Source organism: Ursus americanus, chromosome 2 (genome assembly GCF_024610735.1).
Source record: "Ursus americanus isolate L20-20 chromosome 2, mUrsAme1.1.p, whole genome shotgun sequence".
In the NCBI taxonomy this organism is placed as follows: Eukaryota; Metazoa; Chordata; class Mammalia; order Carnivora; family Ursidae; genus Ursus; species Ursus americanus.
In genome coordinates this window covers 106,710,894-106,728,763 of record NC_142128.1, presented here as the reverse complement: position 1 = coordinate 106,728,763, position 17,870 = coordinate 106,710,894, and the positions used below count along the sequence as shown (strand labels likewise).

The window sequence follows — 17,870 nt, the reverse complement described above, 5'->3', positions numbered from 1 at the left end:
ATATATAGAAAAAGAAAAAAATCCCACACCCCTTTGTAATTAAACAGCTCTAATCCAATTAGAAGGAGAAAAAAAAAAGCAAGTAGGATAGAAAGAATTAGAGGTTTAACTTTACACTTCTCAGGATTGGATTTCACAGGCATGCTTTATAGTTTTAGTAATCTTTACTCAGGGTAGTAGTTGACATACCGTAAACTTTAATCTGGAAGAAGGATATGGCACATGTCACACGATATCGCATTCTCCAAAGTGTATACCATACTACATTAATGAAAATGAATTGGATTAACCATCTGTGTTCCCATAACTTCCTAGAGGTATTTCACTGATTCATGTTTTAAGCAACATTTAATCATTAGTTTCTTCAAACAAATGTGAGAGGAGTATTGGCTTTCTTCACGTAGCTATTTTAAAACCATACTCTCATATTTCATTGTTTTATTGAGTTGGTTCATGGAATTCCTGCAAGTGTGCTCATTTTCAAGTACAAATGTGCTTAAGGTGAATTTCAGAATTAGAAAGGAAAAGCTTTAGATCTTGAATCATTTACAGATTGACTCTGTAGACTTAATAAAAACCAGAGCTTACATTTCTTTTTTGTTCATCTAAGATGTGTTAATGCCTGCCAAGTCATAACATTATTGACTGAGCTCTTGATAGCCGTGTTTCTTTTGATGAAGTAACTATCTCCAGTGAATTCCTTGGAAAACGAGAGTTAAAACGAATAACACTACTGCATTGGAAAGAAATGATATGGGATTGTTCATATACATTTTCACCTTATTTTAATATGAGATTTTAATTTGATTGGTGATGTAAAAATGTTGACTTGTTGGAGAACACTTAATATTTTCACGTTCACTCTTGGCTTATAGAGTTTATGGCTATTTACTATTTGCAGTAAGTGCTCTGAGTACTTCTCTTCTACTTCACCTTCTTGCAGCAAGCTCCCAGTGGCTTGCACTCCAGCCCCCTGCCCTGTCCATTTCTCAGAGCCTTCCTGGCCCTTCCCTTAGAACAGAAAGGCCAAAACTGTTCTTTCAGACAGCAAATTCCTACCTACTACCATCCCCTGCTAGAGAACTTTTCTAAATTTTTAAGTCTTTTTTTTTTATTATTATTTTATTTATTTGACAGAGAGACAGCCAGCGAGAGAGGGAACACAAGCAGGGGGAGTGGGAGAGGAAGAGGCAGGCTCCCAGCGGAGGGGTGCAATATGGGACTTGATCCCAGGACTCTGGGATCACCCCCTGAGCTGAAGGCAGACGCTTAACGACTGAGCCACCCAGGCATCCCCTAAATTTTTAATTCTTATTCCTTCCTTCCTTAGACATTCTTCCCTATTACAGACTTAGAGCAGAGCACACCTCCTCTGTGGAGCACTTGGCCTAGGTATTCCACGCCCATGCACTGACCATCTTGACTCTCACACTCTCCAGTATCATGAAAGTCCCATGTCTGTTTCTCCCCCTAGTATCGCATTGCCTTCACACACGGTAAGCACTACAAAAAATTTATTTATTTATTTTTGTAAATAATTGCAAATGTGAATTATAACTCTAGCCTTGACAAGTTTCTTAAATAGATTTAAGTTGAACAACATGGGTTTGAGCTGCATGGGTCTACTTCTGCAGAGTTGTTTTTTTTTTTTTTTTTCAATAAATCCATTGAAAAATGTTTTGGAGACTTGCAACAATTTGAAAAGACTTGCAGATGACCTGTGTAGCCTAGAAATACTGAAAAAATTAAGAAAAAGTGAGATAAAAAGAATAATACATATATAAAATATGCATTAATTGACTTTATGTTGAGGGTAAGGCTTCCCATCAAAAGTAGGCTATTAGAAATTAGGTTTTTGGGGATTTAAAGATGAATTTTTGACTGCGTGGGAAGTTAGTCCCCAAGACCCTTGTTGTTCAAGGGTCAACTGTATCTTTAAAAATGTTAAGGTTGGGGCGCCTGGGTGGCACAGTCATTAAGTGTCTGCCTTTGGCTCAGGGCGTGATCCCAGCGTTCTGGGATCGAGCCCCACATCGGGCTCCTGTGCTAGGAGCCCGCTTCCTCCTCTCCCACTCCCCCTGCTTGTGTTTCCTTTCTCGCTGGCTGTCTCTGTCAAATAATACAAAATCTTTAAAAAAAAATAAAAAAAAAATGTTAAGGTTTTTATCATTATTTTAATGATGGCATATGTATCAAGGAAGAAACAGTAACTGTGATCAGATACTTCACAATGTTAATTTGAGGACAAGCTTTTACTTTTACAATGGAAATACTCTTGCTTTCTTGTCAGTTGTGACAGAAAGCCAAATACCTAATGGTGTGTTATGGAATCTGCTATCCCCAAGTAAAATGTAGTTGCTGGGCTGCTTGGATTGTGGTCTCAATTTCCCAGTGCTAACCTATTTCCACATCAAGATCATTGTCTTCCTTGCATGTCAGTGAAGGAGATAGAAAGAGAGAACTCTGGACCTCCTTCCTGCTTCTGACCTTTTTTCCCCCATCCACCCACTCATCTTGTTTTAAAAGACTAGACCCACTGTAGAAACTAGTCCATTAAAATTTACCAGATCACTTCAGAGTGCATTTACTCTCTGGGTTAACAGTGTTAACTCTTAGCCTTTTCTTTTTGAGTCTCTTTCCTAAGTGAGTTGCCTATCCTGAATGGGCACCTGTTAGACTAGGCCATTAATTCTCCATCCTCTCAACTAATGCTTCCTTATTTTAACAAATATTTATCATGTTTCTTTAACCAACATGTAAAGAAATTGGTGGATAATACAATCTATCTACATATATAACTTAAATCATCTAATATATGCACTATAATATAAAATAGAAGTAACAAAGCAATCTACAATATTATATGATCCATTTAATTAGGTAAATGCTCGAAAATGAACTAGAGATATTATGAAGTAGACAGATATTTGTCCTTTTATTTATAATACTTTAAGATAGCAGCTAAAAATGGCTTTATCACAACTTACAGGATTTTATAAAATGGTAAACACTTGGTAAAGTTGAACTTTGTTTTTTTCTTAGATATGCCTTGTGGCTCCATTTCTGAAAAATTCTATGTATAATAATGTGTATATTAAAGTCTAGTCTTGAATATTTAAATATTTAAAATAATGTATATAAAAATAATAACATTTATTAATACCCTGAAAAATATTTTATGGTTTAATGTTTTATTTTCCAACTTAAGTTTTTGTACATGGTACATTATAGAAAATGTACTGGGTATCTATTACTCCCCTTCTGCAAGAAGAATATACTTTTGTGGGGCAGATAAAATATGCATAAAAATTTAACTATCGTAAAGAATTCAAGTGCTATTATATGTGATGAAAAAATAGTTTAACATAAAATATATGCAGTTTAGTTCCCTCCCCCTAAAAAAGGGGACAGATCATAAAGGCTGTGATATTCTGGGGAGGGGAGATGTGGCATTCATGTGTAGTTAGGAGCCCAAACACAGCTTAAGTGGAAAAAATAGAAGAAGGATTGTTGTATTATGTACTCCAGATTTCACACTTCCCTGAGAAGTTTTGATTCAGCTGCTGACCTATTATAAATCACAATCCTGTCTTCAACAGCTACTGACCTGAAACTACGAATTATCCAAGTTTTCTACTACTTGCAAAGAGAGGACAGAAGAAAAAGTGTAGGCTATTATTGCTGTCCTCAAATTCCTTATAAAAGTAGATGGAGAACAAATCCACAATATAATAAAGAAAAAAAATTGGGGGAATCACTTGTATGTTAGCTTAACACTCACATTGATCCCTGCTATTTTTTCTTGTATTTTAATTCTGAGTGTAAACACTGTGTGATAATGGAAACAAACACTTGTTTGCTTCTCCTTTTATTGTTTTTGGTCCCTCTGGAGATCTCCCCTCAGAACATGAATTGCATATCCTTGTGTGTGGTGTCAAATTGTTTACAAGCACCCTGTCTATCCACCAGCCATTGTTTTTTACATAAATCCTATTCTGTGATCTGTCTATTGTTTCTCTCTTGGAGAACATTAACAAACCTCTTAGCTTGGTAGGGTAGAGAAAGTATTTTTTGCGCATTCACTCTTTAATAACTATTCAGCTTTCCTGAGGGGACAGTCTCTTCTGAACACAGATACTAAACATTTCCCAGTATTTTTCCATGATGGTAGGCAGGCATTAGAAAAATGGTGCAGTTGGCTAGCAACGTGATACAGGTTTCCAACTTAATGCCATAAAAGTTCATTATACCTTCTTTAAATCCCTTTATTCTACTGATGTTACAGGAATGTACTTATGGGTAGGAATATTATAGTTTATGTGGAAGACTTTCAGGTTTGCCCTTTGTATGGTCATATAAAGTACAAAGCTTTCAGTGGTAGCAAACATTGATTGTTTTAAGTACCTGCTGAGAGCCTTGGTTAATACTAAAGCTGGGTCATGACTTGAAATTATGCATGACAGGAATAACATTTGATGGTTTTGACATATTAGCTTGAGAGGGTCATCAGCCTTCCCTCCTTGTTGCCCATGACTGCAACAACTAAAATTTAACTGGGCAATAAATTTATTAAGGGAATAAATACTCAACTCTCTTAATAAACCTCTTATCATATTTCCCTTCACTAACTTATTTAGGAAGTTGAATGATTCCAGATGGCATTTCTTGTGTATTTGGCTCAGAATTTCTTGTTTACTCGCATATTTGCCGATATATGGTTAAATGTTCAAGGTTTTCAGGTCTTTGAAGAGCCATTCGGCCCTTACACATACAACTTTACATTGCTATGTGTATATGACAACCATTTTGCAAATTGCCCTCAGCCCTAGGTATTTAAAGATATCCCAGTTGTTTATTGTACCTGAGGAAGAAAGATCTGTGGGGCTGTGATATGTGTCTGTTGACTATTGAAACTGTATCTCTTGAAAAGCTAGTGTTCAAGGTTAGAGAAAATTTGAGCCCACAAATAGTATATGGACCACCCATAAACTGTTGAGTGTGTAAATGTGCAAAAGTATATTTTAAGTGGTCATTTAATAATGCAGAGAAGTCCTCAGTCCATTCCATAATTGAAATAAAATGAGAAGTTGAAATGAAACGAGAAAACCTAACCATCGGATGGATGGCTGTTAGATCAGATGGTTGATGCTAAGTATGAAACAATAATTAGAGGCTACGATTCTGAGGAAAGAGCGGGGTGGTTGCTAAGGAGGCAACGATTATTTACTGTCGAGGGAGCTGGGATAATGGTCATAGTGGGGCGATAGTGCTCGGGGTTGTTCTTAAATGTGGGATGGCCACTGCTCAAGAGAAGAGGTGAGAGGTTTCTCAGCAGGTGGAGCAGTTTGATCAAAGGCTTAGATGTGGAAACTAATGTATTTGGGGTAAGGAATTCTGTGTTGCTGGAAAGTAGTACAATGGGGGAATTAGAGCTGGAGTTGGGGCAGGTGTTAAAACTGACAGGCGTGGATGTGGTCAGATGCCTCTGGGGAGGCAGTGAGACTGAAGAGGGAAGATTGTGTTTCTGAGTCTTCAGGGATGAACTAAATAGGAAGTGTTGCCTAACTGGATGTGGGAGGGGAAGGATTGGAACTAGGCTTCCTTCTTCGACGTTTTGATAGGATGGTCATAAGCCAACATTAGGGTACCCGAAGAATGTACAGACTTGGGAATGTAAAGGAACAGTTCATGAAGGGGTCATGTTGAGTTTTTAAGATTTCATTTTGAAATAATTATAGTTTCAAAGGACATAGCAAAAAATATATAGAGGTCCTCTATAACCTTCACCTAGTTTTTCCCAATGTAACAACTTAAAATCATAGAACAGTGTTAAAACCTGGAAATCGACATTGAAATATGATCCACAGACATGTTTTGGATTTCACTGGTTTCATATGCACTCCTGTGTGTGTGTGTGTGTGTGTGTGCGCTCATGTGTGTGCACACGTGCATGGACATAGTCCCATGCAGTGTGATCACGCGTTGATTCATACAGCCATCACTATAATCAGGATGTAGAGTTGTTCCACCTCTATAAAGATCCCTGATGCTATCCCCTTATAATTATACTACAACTTCCCCTTTCCCATTCCTAGTCTGTTTTCCATCTCTGTAGCTTCATCGTGTGAATGCTATGTAAATGGAATCATATGGTACCTAACCTTTTCATATTAGCTTTTTTCACTCATTATAATCCCCGTAAGATCCATCCAAGTGTTGAGTGTATCAAAAGCTCATTTTTTCCCCGTTGCTGAGTAGTGTTCCATGGTGTGAATGTACAAATGTGTTTCATTCTTTGAAGGATATTTAGATTGTTTTGAGTTTTTGTCAATCACAAATAAAACTGTTATGAACATTCACGTATGTTAAACTCTTTTGTGTGTAGATTTAAGTTTCTTTTCTTTGTAATAAATGCCCAGGAGTGCAATACAGTTTTGTATGTTAACTCTGTTTAGATTTTATGAAACTGCTGAACTATTTTACAGAATGGCTGTTCTGTTTTATATTCTCAGCAGCACTACATGAAAGACCCAGTTTGCTGCATCCTTGCTTGGTGCAAGTCACTGTTCATTCTAGCTGTTCTGATAGATGTGTAGTGATATTTCGTTGTGGTTTTAATTTGCATTTTCCTAATGGAAAATGATGTTGAACATCTTTTCCCGTGTTTGTTTTTCTTCTGTGTATTCTCTCTGGTGAAATACCTGTTTATGTCTCTTGCCCATTTTCCGGTTAGGTTGTGATGCTCACTAACACGACTTTGACCACTTCATTCTACCTCCTTCCTGCTGGGTAGGGGGTGGAAGGTCCGCGCTCATCTGGGCCCCCCAGACACCAGGATAGTTGGACATCAGGGGAGCAGATTGCTGAATAGCATTGCCTCCCACCAAGTAGCTTCACCTTATGGCTGACACATTGGGTGGAAGATCAGTTCTCCACTTGCAACAGTGATTCCATGAATTGGTGTTTGGCTAGAGTAGGTCTGTGTTAAGAGAAAAGTATCCTGGTTTACTAGATCATGTTTCCTAGAAATAGTTTTTCTAAAACCTATTTTTTAACCCGTGTCTGCTGGTAGTTCCAGGTTCCTGGCTTCTCTAATACCCCATCTGGGCTGAATGTGTGGGAGAGAAAACCTAGGGAGCTCACACCATTCTTTGAGCTGGGAGGAGGCTGCCCACCCGGCCTGCCTTCCATTTTTTTGAAACCCTTCCTCTGTTTGTTTATGGGATTAGGATTTTTAGTTGCAGAAGGACTGTTAGCAATGTAATGACTTCATCTTGGCCCTCGTGTTGATTTTTTAAAGATCTGGGTCCCTCAGTAGGTAGGCTGGGGCTCAGTAGAGCTTTCTGAAGAAATGTAGGGCCATTGACATCAGGAGATGATGGGTGAGCCACTCTTTCTTTGGATCTTGGCTCCTGTACTTACTAATCGAGACTTTAAAATAAAGACTCCACTTTCTCATCATGAAAAGGGGGATGATGCTGTTGATGATGATGATGCCTTCTTCTAGGGCACTATGAGGGTTATATTAGTTTATGCACATAAAACACTTGCAGGGTTTGCCTGACAAATATTAAGTACTCTATAAATATCAACTCTTGTTTTATCTGCAGACAAACCTTCTGGCTCTGAGAAGGTTGTTGTGGAGTTTAGTGAGAGTGATTGAAATAAGAATTAAAGCTAGTTTGCAGGTATTCAAAAAGCAAACAAAAGATGCAGAAAGAAGTCAATATGCCTTCAAGATATTGTGTTGGAAAGTAGGGGAGGAGATAGAGGGTTGTGGAGGAATTCAGGGATGTGGTTGGTCAAGGGAGAAGTAAGTGTGAGATTTAGACAGAAAAAAAAAAGGATTTTTTTTTTTTTCAAATAAATCTGAACATGGACCTGGACTGAGGGGAGGGAGTTAGGAAACAGAGGGAGAAATGGACAGGTAAATTATATAGAAAGGGCAAGGATTTTGATGATGCTGGACTAACAGCACAGATATAAAGAAAGACAACTTTATTCCTTGGAGACTGGGCACACTCTTCCTTCTACCACCATCCAGTGTAGACCAGATTCCTGGCTGTTATCATTGATGTTACCAAATATCTTGACCTCTACTTCTCCAAAAGCAGTCACTGTAAGTATAACCCACTATTTTAGTTCCTGGTAGCTATTGTTTCTATTTCAGAAAGGAGATACACAGAAGAAAAAACTGAGGTTGAATGGGAGAGAGGATGAAAGGAAGAGATGAGGGAATTTGGAGGAATTTATATATTTAAAAAACTCCATTCATTCATTTATTATTATTTCATCAGATAATTATTAAATGTCTGCTTATTGCAGGCATGTGCTTACAGTGATGAACAAAAATAGACATTACCCTTGTGCTTATAGAGCTTTCTTTCTAATATGGAGTTAGGCTTTAAATATTCATTTAAAATTGTGATAGGTGCTGTGAAGGAAAGTGCATTTCTACAATGGGAATGAGTTAGGAGGAAGATTCATTGTTGATGAGGAGATTAAGAAAGGCCTCCCCAAAACAGAGAGTTTGGAGCTGAAGCAAGGAGAGGGTGGGTACTGTGGAAGACAAGAAGCGTGGGTTATGTGTTAGGCACAGGGAGAAACATGTATAATAGAGGAATTGTGATCTATTTGAGGAACTGAAGGAAAACCATGGAGAACAGAATGTATGTGGTGTGTGGGAGTATGGCATGAGATGGGTTGCAGAGCAAGGTGGGTTGAGGGGGTGGTGAACCATGTGGATTTGTAGACAACTTAAGGTCTGTGGTATTATTCTAAAAATAACAGTTAGCCTTTAAAGAGTTTTAAGTAGAGTATACACATTCTGCTTAGCATCTTTATAGAAATTGGGTGCTGTGTGGGTCATATGTTAGAGCCAGGGCTGATTATGGAGAGACCAGGCAGGGTATCAAAGTAGCTGAGCTGAGAGGTGGCAGCAGTCTAGACAAAGATGATAGCATTGGCAATGGAGACAGGCCTTGGTGATTCACAGGATGTAGAAGTGAATTACAGACAGACATCCAGCATGACGCCTAGCTTTCTGACTGGTGACTAGTTTTCCAGTTTACTGGAATCAGAATTGCTGAGTGTTTGGGGACAGTATTCATGAGTTTATTTTTAGACTTTTTTGTTTGAGATGTTTCTGAGGTATCCAAGTTCAAACGCCGAGAAAGTAATTGCCTGTCTGGATATGAAGGGAAAACATGGACTAAAGATAGTTGCCATATAGTGTTTGGATAGCGGCTGCAGTCCTGGCAATGGATAGCCCAGCAGAAGGATGGGAGGATGTCTAGGAAAAGAAGATGTGATATTAGGAAGCAAATTCACCTAGTAAACATAAAAGTGAAAGGGCTGATGATGTTGAGGGAAAAGATAAAGATTTAGAGATTAGCTTTATTGTGAATATTGAAAGAAACTGGGTAATCATCCTTTCTGATGGCTGAGTAATATTCCACTGTACATATGGACCACATCTTCTTTATCCAGTCGTCTGTTGAAGGGCATCTCGGTTCCTTCCACAATTTAGCTATTGTGAACAATGCTGCTATGAACATTGGGGTGCATATGGCCCCTCTCTTCACTACGTCTGTGTCTTTGGGGTAAATACCTAGTAGTGCAATTGCTGGATCATAGGGTAGCTCTATTCTTAACGTCTTGAGGAACCTCCATACTGTTTTCCAGAGTGGCTACACCAGCTTGTATTCCCATGAACAGTGTAGGAGGGTTCCCCTTTCTCCACATCCTCACCAACATTTATTGTTTCCTGTTTTGTTAATTTTTGCCATTCTAACTGATGTAAGGTGGTATCTCATTGTGTTTTTGATTTGTATTTCCCTGATGGCTAGTGGTGTGGAGCAGTTTTTCATGTGTTTGTTAGCCATTTGTATGTCTTCTTTGGAGAAGTGTCTGTTCATGTCTTCTGCCCATTTTTTGACTGGGTTATTTGTTTTTTGAGTGTTGAGTTTGAGTTCTTTATATATGCTGTGGGCTTTTCATAGACGGTTTTTATGATATTGAGTAATGTTCCCTCTATCTCTACACTCTGAAGAGTTTTAGTCAGGGAAAAAAACAGAAAGAAATTGGATAAAGGAACTGCTGAAGTTTAGCCAGGGACAGTGTTTCCACTTAAAACACTGGTTCTTTGGGAGTGTTACTGTCATTTTCCCTGTCTGTCTGTCTGTCTCTTGCACACATGCATTTTTGTTATCAATTAAGTATGAGGATTGCTGTTGAAATAGTTTTTTTTTTTCAATAATATAGCTTCTAAGAGTATTTAGCATATGAGTCTTAAAAACGGATGTACTATACAACAATTCCTAATGAATCTCAGGAATCTAAGTTTGTGTTCTTTGGAACACAATTTGAGAAACTTTTGCTTAACACCATTAATAGACTCAGGCAGTGGAAATGTATACAGTGGAAATGCATACCAGTTGATCTCAATGTTCTTCCCTCCCACTCCACCCTTTGCTCCCCAATCTCTTCCTCTCTGTAGAAGTAACACCTCTTCCTGGGAGTTGGAATAGCAAGATTCAGTTTAAGGGGGCATCTGGGTCAAGGGTAGTGGAGGTCAAAATATGGTGAAATCAGTGATGACAGCCTGGAAATTGAGTTCGTTTTGGCCAGTGGTTAGGTGAAGATTGTTCCTGGGTTTTAAGTGTGATGACTCTTTGGTAACTGGTGAAAACATCCAGCTTGGCAGCAACTGAGGTCCATTTCATTTATAGGTAAACACAGTAAATCTTGAGAAAAGGATATTCTGGTACAAATATGCAGGTAATTGGGGTGGGTGCAGGAAGGGTATACAGTAAAGAAAGAGACTGAAATGGTTTAATCTTGGAAGTGAGTAGGATTGGGAGAGGGAAAGTTTATAATCTGACTATTTGGAGCTTGGAAATTACTTTATGTTTTAATTGACGTGTAACTGTGTGGTAGTGTTGCCCGTGTCTTTGGCCATAATGAAGAATGATCTTACTTCAACAAATCGCCGTTGGTATAGTGGTGAGATCATTAGCATCCTCTTCATGTACGGGGAGTCATATACAGTTTTAAAAAGCAGTGGAAGAAGATCAGTACAGAAGGGTGAAGCAAATAAAAGTGGTGTTATGAGCTACTTCGTATGTTATGTTTTAGGATTTTGCTTGAATTTGAAGCCTAACATATATCTTTTTATCCCCAGTGCCTGGTGTAACGCTGGTAAACACTGGGCCTTTAATGAATGGATGAATGAATCCCTAAAATTCATTTGTTTTAAAGTCTGACCTTGATTATTACCTCATACTAGTAGAGCAGAGAAGAACACTTGACACTAAATTTACTTTGAAGCCAAACAGAACCAAGAGTATCCAGATGACCTCCGGGTTCTAGTACAAATTTATAACCACTAGTTTGACATAAATTGTGTGGTTGCTGTTAAGAACAATAATATGGGGCCTTGGCAGGTAGAAAATTACTGACTTTTGCTTGATCTCTCATGCTTTGCAAGGAGCAAGCCAAGATGATGGGCAAGAAACGATTGGTCATGGTACATTAGTGAACAGCAGAATCTTGCCGAGCTGGTTAGCATCTATTATGTTTTAGTGCTGCTCTTGTGCCTTTACACAGATAGCCTCTCTGCAGGAGGTGAGTGACAGGGGCGCAAAGGAGTAGTGTTGGATGAGTGTATAGACGAACGAATTCATATGTACTTTCACCAGGCATAGCTTTCTTATTTTTATTTGCCTATTTTGTACCAGCATTTGAAATGACTAATTCTGTCTCACGCATGCATGGTATCTATTTTGGAGTCAAATGACCTCATAGGGAGACTCATTACACTCTTAGGATGATGATAAACGTTGAGATTATCTGCATATCACCATGCCCTCAATACTTCTTATATTGTTCGGGTATTATCCCTCCTCTTTTTCCTGTCTCTTCTTCATGACTTGGAAGCTTTCTTTTGTCATATTCAATTACTGATACAACTTTCCAGTGTTTAAAAAAATATTATTAACTACTAACTATATACCATCAGCCATAATGATTATTAGGACCATAGAGACACCTGACACATGCCCTTCTCAATAAGCTCCGATCAGTAGAAGGTGCAGACATACATTTATATCACCAATAAGATGCTGTGATAAGCATAGCATAAAACAGAGCAAATAAAAGGTTCTGTGTTATCATTTTGGAAAGAGAGCAATTATAATGGAGAGCAACATGGTTGAGGCAGGCTTTCCAGAGGAGATCATTCATAAGCCAAGCCGAGAGCAGCAAGCCAAAGTGAACGACGCATATTCCAGGTAGAAGATCTGGTGTGATGCTGTGAGTTACCAGGTAGATGCCTGTGTCTTCATCAGCAACTGGGGATGTAAGAAGCAGAGCAAATTTAGAGGCAAACCAAAGAGATTGGCTCTCCATCTACCTAGAGCCAGCATATTCTTCAAAACACAGCTCTTATCTCCTCTGTTTTCTGAAGCACTGTCATGCTACCCTAACCCAAAGTATTTTTTGCTGTATAGGATGACAGAATTATGATCTCAAGCTAATAGTTGATTGTATATAGAAAAAAAATAACAAATGTGTTGTTATGCTTGAGTCCAAAATAATTTCATAAATACAGAATAGGAGAAACAGAATAGAGCCTATAAACATGAAAAATAATTCAAAGGTTTTAGACTACTGCTAACTTAAGAGGATATAGGGCTCCTCCAAATATTGTCCTTAATTTCAGGCTACACTAACAGCAGCAGTCTTTCTGGCATGAAGGAGTTGAGAAGCAGACTGGATGATGGGAGAGTGATGTGACCTGTTATGTGTGACTCATTCGTAAGCCATCAGAAACCTATTCAGACAGCAACTATGATTGTGATAGGCTCACATTCATACCATATAAAATGAAAAGAACCAAAGTACTTAGCACAGAAACAAAAGAAAAAATTTAGCTTTCCCAAATATTTGAAAAGTATTTGCAATTGACCCCAGAGAGTAGACTGAGGGCCGATGTCTGAAAGTAGAAGAAATATTTTTGTTTAATATAAAGAAGCTGGGGTTTTTTGTTTTGTTTTTGGACAGTGTTTTTTAAAGATGTAATAATCGGTTTAGGATGACAATGAATTTTTGTCACTGGAGGTGCTTGAGTATGGTGAATGTTGAAGATAATTTTATCATCAGTTGGATAGGAAGGTCTTACCAAATGTCGGTTCCCAAAATCTACTCCGTGGGTGCGCAGGGATTCTGTACTGTTTTGCAAGAGGGTCTCAAGATAGAAATGATTTTCATAATAGCACTAAGATGTTATTTGCTTTTTTGACAGTGTAAATATTTGTACTGCTGGTTCAAAAGCAGTGAAAGGTAAACATTCTGGGACCTCCGCCTGAAGCACCATGCTTACTGGTCATTCTAACCCTTCAGTTGCAGGGGGAAAAAAGCCACCTTTATTTAAGATTGTCCTTAATGGGGGCACCTGGGTGGCTCAGTTGGTTAAGCGTCTGCCTTCAGCCCAGGTCATGATCCCGGGGTCTTGGGATGGAGCCCCAAGCTGGGCTCCCTGCTCAGCAGGGGGTCTGCCTCTCCGCCTGCTTGTGCTCTCTTCCTCCCTCTCAAATAAGTAAATTTTAAAATAATGAGTGTCCTTAATGAACAGGGAAAATTATTACATTTATTAAAACTGAACTCTTGAGTATATGTCTTTCATAAAGTGTTTCTGCTGCATGGCAAAGTACAATAGTGATGCTGATAAAAAGCACTTGTTGTGACTGAAGGTAGCCCTTTCTCTTTGGATACCATTTCTGTTGGAAAATCAGCCTGGCAAACTAGGGTTATTAATACGTAGACATTTTCTTGAAAATGAACAAAGTAAGTGGTCTCTTCAAGAAAAACAACTGACGTTTGTTGCCAATGATAAAATTCAAGCTCTGAAGTAAACATAGAATTTTGGAGACTATATGTCTGCCACCATAAGCTTGATAGCTTCACTGTATTTAAAGACTTTTTTGATAAGATGGGTAGTGATTTTTTAAAAATTGATTTTATTTTTTATTCATTTTTAAAATATTTATCAGAGAGAGAGAGAGAGAACGAGCGGGGGGAGGGTTAGAGGGAGCGGGAAAGAGAATCCTGGAGAGTACTGAGTGCAGAGCCCCACACAGGGCTCGATCCCACAACCCTGAGATTATGACCTGAGCTGAAATCAAGAGTTGGATGCTTAACCGACTGAGCCACGCAGGTGCTCCCAAAACAGATTTTATTTTTAATCCTTAAAGTTACATATGCCAGTACTTGGCGTTTATGGATCATGGATGTGAGACAAGGCAGGGGCTAGATTCAGACCCCCACAACCCTGACTGTGAAATCCAGTGTTCCTTGGCTGCCTCCATATGGGAAAAAAAGCTAAAACTCTATGCCTGTTGAGTAGCACATCTTGCAAGAATGCGGATGGAGGATGCTTACCCCAGACTGGTGAAGACCAGACCAAACCAGTCTGTGCCAAGATGGGCCCCAGCATTAACCTTTCACCAACTTTTTCTTTCATTGTAATAGTAAAAATCATGCCCAGGGGAGGAGACTTAACATGTTTATTAGATATGCATTGCATGAAGACCTTTAGGTTCTCAGGTGCTGAGAAGTCCTGCCTCTACATGCTTAGATACCACCCTTTTCCCTCCTAAGTTTCTTTAAAAAACTCCCTGACCTCTCCTCCGGGAATCAGCCTGAGGAAACTTCTTTTTGTGCTCCAGCATCAGCCCCAGTAAAGCCTTGCCTGAAACTCCTGTGCGGCCTCTGATCAATTTCTGTTGTTTAGAGAGCCCAGGGGTCCGGTTCCGGAAGGCACAGAGTGGCATTTAGTTCTCTTCATCATTCATAAAGAAGCACTGTCAACCCAGGGCAGTTTTCTTTCTGAAGTCAGCAGAAATGGTTTAATAGGACTATGTAATTAGTAATTTATGTGTACTGAATAATTTGGAGAATAACTCTACAGTACTGCCAGAAAGTTCTCAAGACATTGGGGAGTTTTACCCTTCTTTTGTGTATTTAATTATTAGTATGATTTACCTTAGCCATCTTTATTTCTCTTGTCATTGTTTCTTGAGATTTGGGGTGTATTTACGTAAGACCCAGGGAAATTCACTGAATCCATGGAGTCACCTTCTAGTCCTTGATCTTCTCATACCAGCTCTCAGTTAGGTCGAGTCTATGTCAAGGTAGCTAAAGTTCAAAAAACAAAAATTATACCAACAAACATAATTACTTCGTCAGATGGTAGCAAGGTGGATTTTTTCCCCTGTTGAGGTTTGGGTATTGAATGTGCTTGGGCTTGAAGATAGCAGACTAATTTCTGCTCCACTAGAACTTCTCATTTCTTTTAAAAGAACAGAGAGATTATAGGGACTGGAAGCCTTTATATGGTGTATTTTGGGGTGGACCTGTATGTCTTAAAACAATCCTTGCTTTATCAGTATTTTTAATATTAATACTCTTTTGTAGTATCACTCTGGTCACTCATGTGCCAGAAAGATGGGCATGGTCATTATTAAAGGCCATCTTGTTACTTGGTTTTAAGTGGTAGTGTCTGTGGAGCTGACTCTGATGGATGATAACTATGAGAAGTAAAGGAGGTGCTGTTTACTCCCCTAAAATTCTGGGGCAAGGCCACAACAAAGTGAAGGAAAGAAGTAAGATTACTATGCAATTCAAATTCTAGAATCAGGTTCTGAAACGTGGGAGTAGCTTGGCATATTTGCTTAAACGTACCCCTCCCCCCCGTTACTTCTTTGGATCTTTTGTTGCATAGTATTTCAAAAGCAAAACTTATTTTCAAATTCAGATCTTCAGAAGATCCACTGATCCTCTTCCCCTGTTGAAAGAAGTTTCCTATGGGGCCCTTGGCTGGCTCAGTTGGTAGAGCATGTGACTATTGGTCCTGAGTTTGAGCCCCATGTTGGGCATAGAGCATACTGAAAGGAAGAAAGAAAGAAAGAAAGAAAGAAAGAAAGAAAGAAAGAAAGAAAGAAAGAAAGAAAGAAAGAAAGAAAGAAAGAAAAATAAAATTTAAAAATGAGCAACCTTAGGGGCGCCTGGGGGGGCTCAGTCGGTTGAATGTCTGCCTTCGGCTCAGGTCATGATCCTGGGGTCCTGGTATCAAGCCCTGCATTGGGCTCCCTGCACAGAAGGGAGTCTGCTTCTCCCTCTCCCTCCACCCCTTCCCCCCACCCGCCACCCCCCTCTCATCTCTCTCTCTCTCTCTCTCAAATAAATAAATAAATAATTTTTTTTTTTTTAAAGAAGCTTCATTTGGGGAGTCTTTGCTAGTCAATCCTATCACCTGAAAACCTGCATTTCAAAACAGTTAATGAAGAAAAAACAGAACATAGCTGTTTTTCAGATGAAATCTTTAGTTTCTATAAGTCTATCACATTTTATCTTATACAGTCGTTCTTGTCTAAACTGCTTTAATGTTTAAACAGAAAATGAAGGGAATTTAAGTTCTGAGAATCTGACTCAAACTAAGGTATGGTAGTGTATATACTTCTTAGTGCGTAGAAATACTGTATTTGGCTATTTTGAAACATCTTCATGAGTTATAAAGACAAGACTACAAATAAAAAGCACCCAGATTTTTCATAAAGAAGAATAGATTTATGTTTCTCAATGTCTATAAAATCTTCTACCATATATTGAAAATGCAGAAGAAACTGTCCTACAAAGAAACAGATCAAGGATGAAGGGTAAAAAAAGATACTTTGAAAGAAAAGCAGCCTGAAGTCATTTTTGTGTCAAAAAAAAAATTCAGAAGAAGAATCAAAACCTTTTATTTTTGTCCCTGGACTTAATAATTCAATTGTATTTTTCCCCTAAAAAAAAAAAAAACAAAAAACAAAAAACAGTGATTGTATTAGTTAAATAAATACTTATTTTCTGTAAAAATCTTATAACATTAGGATCAAATTACTTCCAAATTTAACTTGATTGATTTCTGAATAAGACATAGCACTTTAAAATGAAATTCTTGTATTCTAGAGAGTATTACAAACAGCCAAAAAACAAGAGAGGAAAACTGTATTGTTTTAAAGCATGCTTGAATAAATAAATGTTTTGCAGATCACTAATAGCCAATAACATTATTTGGAAGGTTTAGAGGTGATCTGGTTTGCATTAAACATATTTGCATTTTAAAATGCCTTCATGAATTAAGTCAAGCTTTACGGCAAACAGACGCTAAGAAATATGAAAATATATCGAGTTTTGTTGTATTAAGATTATCATAATTTAAGGGATTCATTTCACCAGATTTTGCATAACCACTTGGCACTGTTTTTCCAGAGAGCACAGTCAGATGAACTGGAAAAAATTGAGAAGCACGGCCGATCCTCCAAAGACAAGGAAAACGCCAAGTCTCTGGACAAACCTGAACAGTGAGTACACCTCAGGGCCGTGTAGACAGCAGCCAGGCTGCAGGCAGCCTCTTTCCATTTGGAAAATATTGTGTTTTCCGGGCATAATTGTTCTAATGATAGGAGGATAAACGTCTGTTTCTGTGAATTATATTTTTCCTCTTGACTTGGCTTTATTTCCTTAGGTTCCTTTATGAACTGTCACTAATCCCCAACTTCTCAGAGCGAGTCTTTTGTATTCTGTTCCAGTCCACGTTTTCAGAAAGCATTTGCTCAATTCGTCGCAAACTGGAACTGCTACAGAGAGTGTGTGAGGTGGGTTCTGGTCCGCAGAATGCTGACGAAATCGTTGTGACGTTTCATTGTGTCCAGGCATGTTCATACTTCGGAAATGTTTTCTCTAATGCCCTGGAAGTGCACATACATTTGCAGTCTAGCGGCTCCGCAGGAGAGAACACACCTTTGGCTGCTTTCAAGGTCCAAGTGAAA

General features: G+C 38.6%; 1 protein-coding gene across 1 annotated transcript in view; it reads left to right on the top strand.

Annotated features, from left to right (window-relative positions):
* FMN2 (formin 2) overlaps positions 1 to 17,870 on the top strand; it is a 356,034-nt gene that overhangs the window by 208,109 nt on the left and 130,055 nt on the right. Inside the window, exons 9-10 of the mRNA XM_087859789.1 lie at positions 17,311 to 17,402; positions 17,567 to 17,696. Coding sequence (XP_087715915.1) covers positions 17,311 to 17,402; positions 17,567 to 17,696 — 222 coding nt within the window. The remainder of the gene's footprint in view (positions 1 to 17,310; positions 17,403 to 17,566; positions 17,697 to 17,870) is intronic.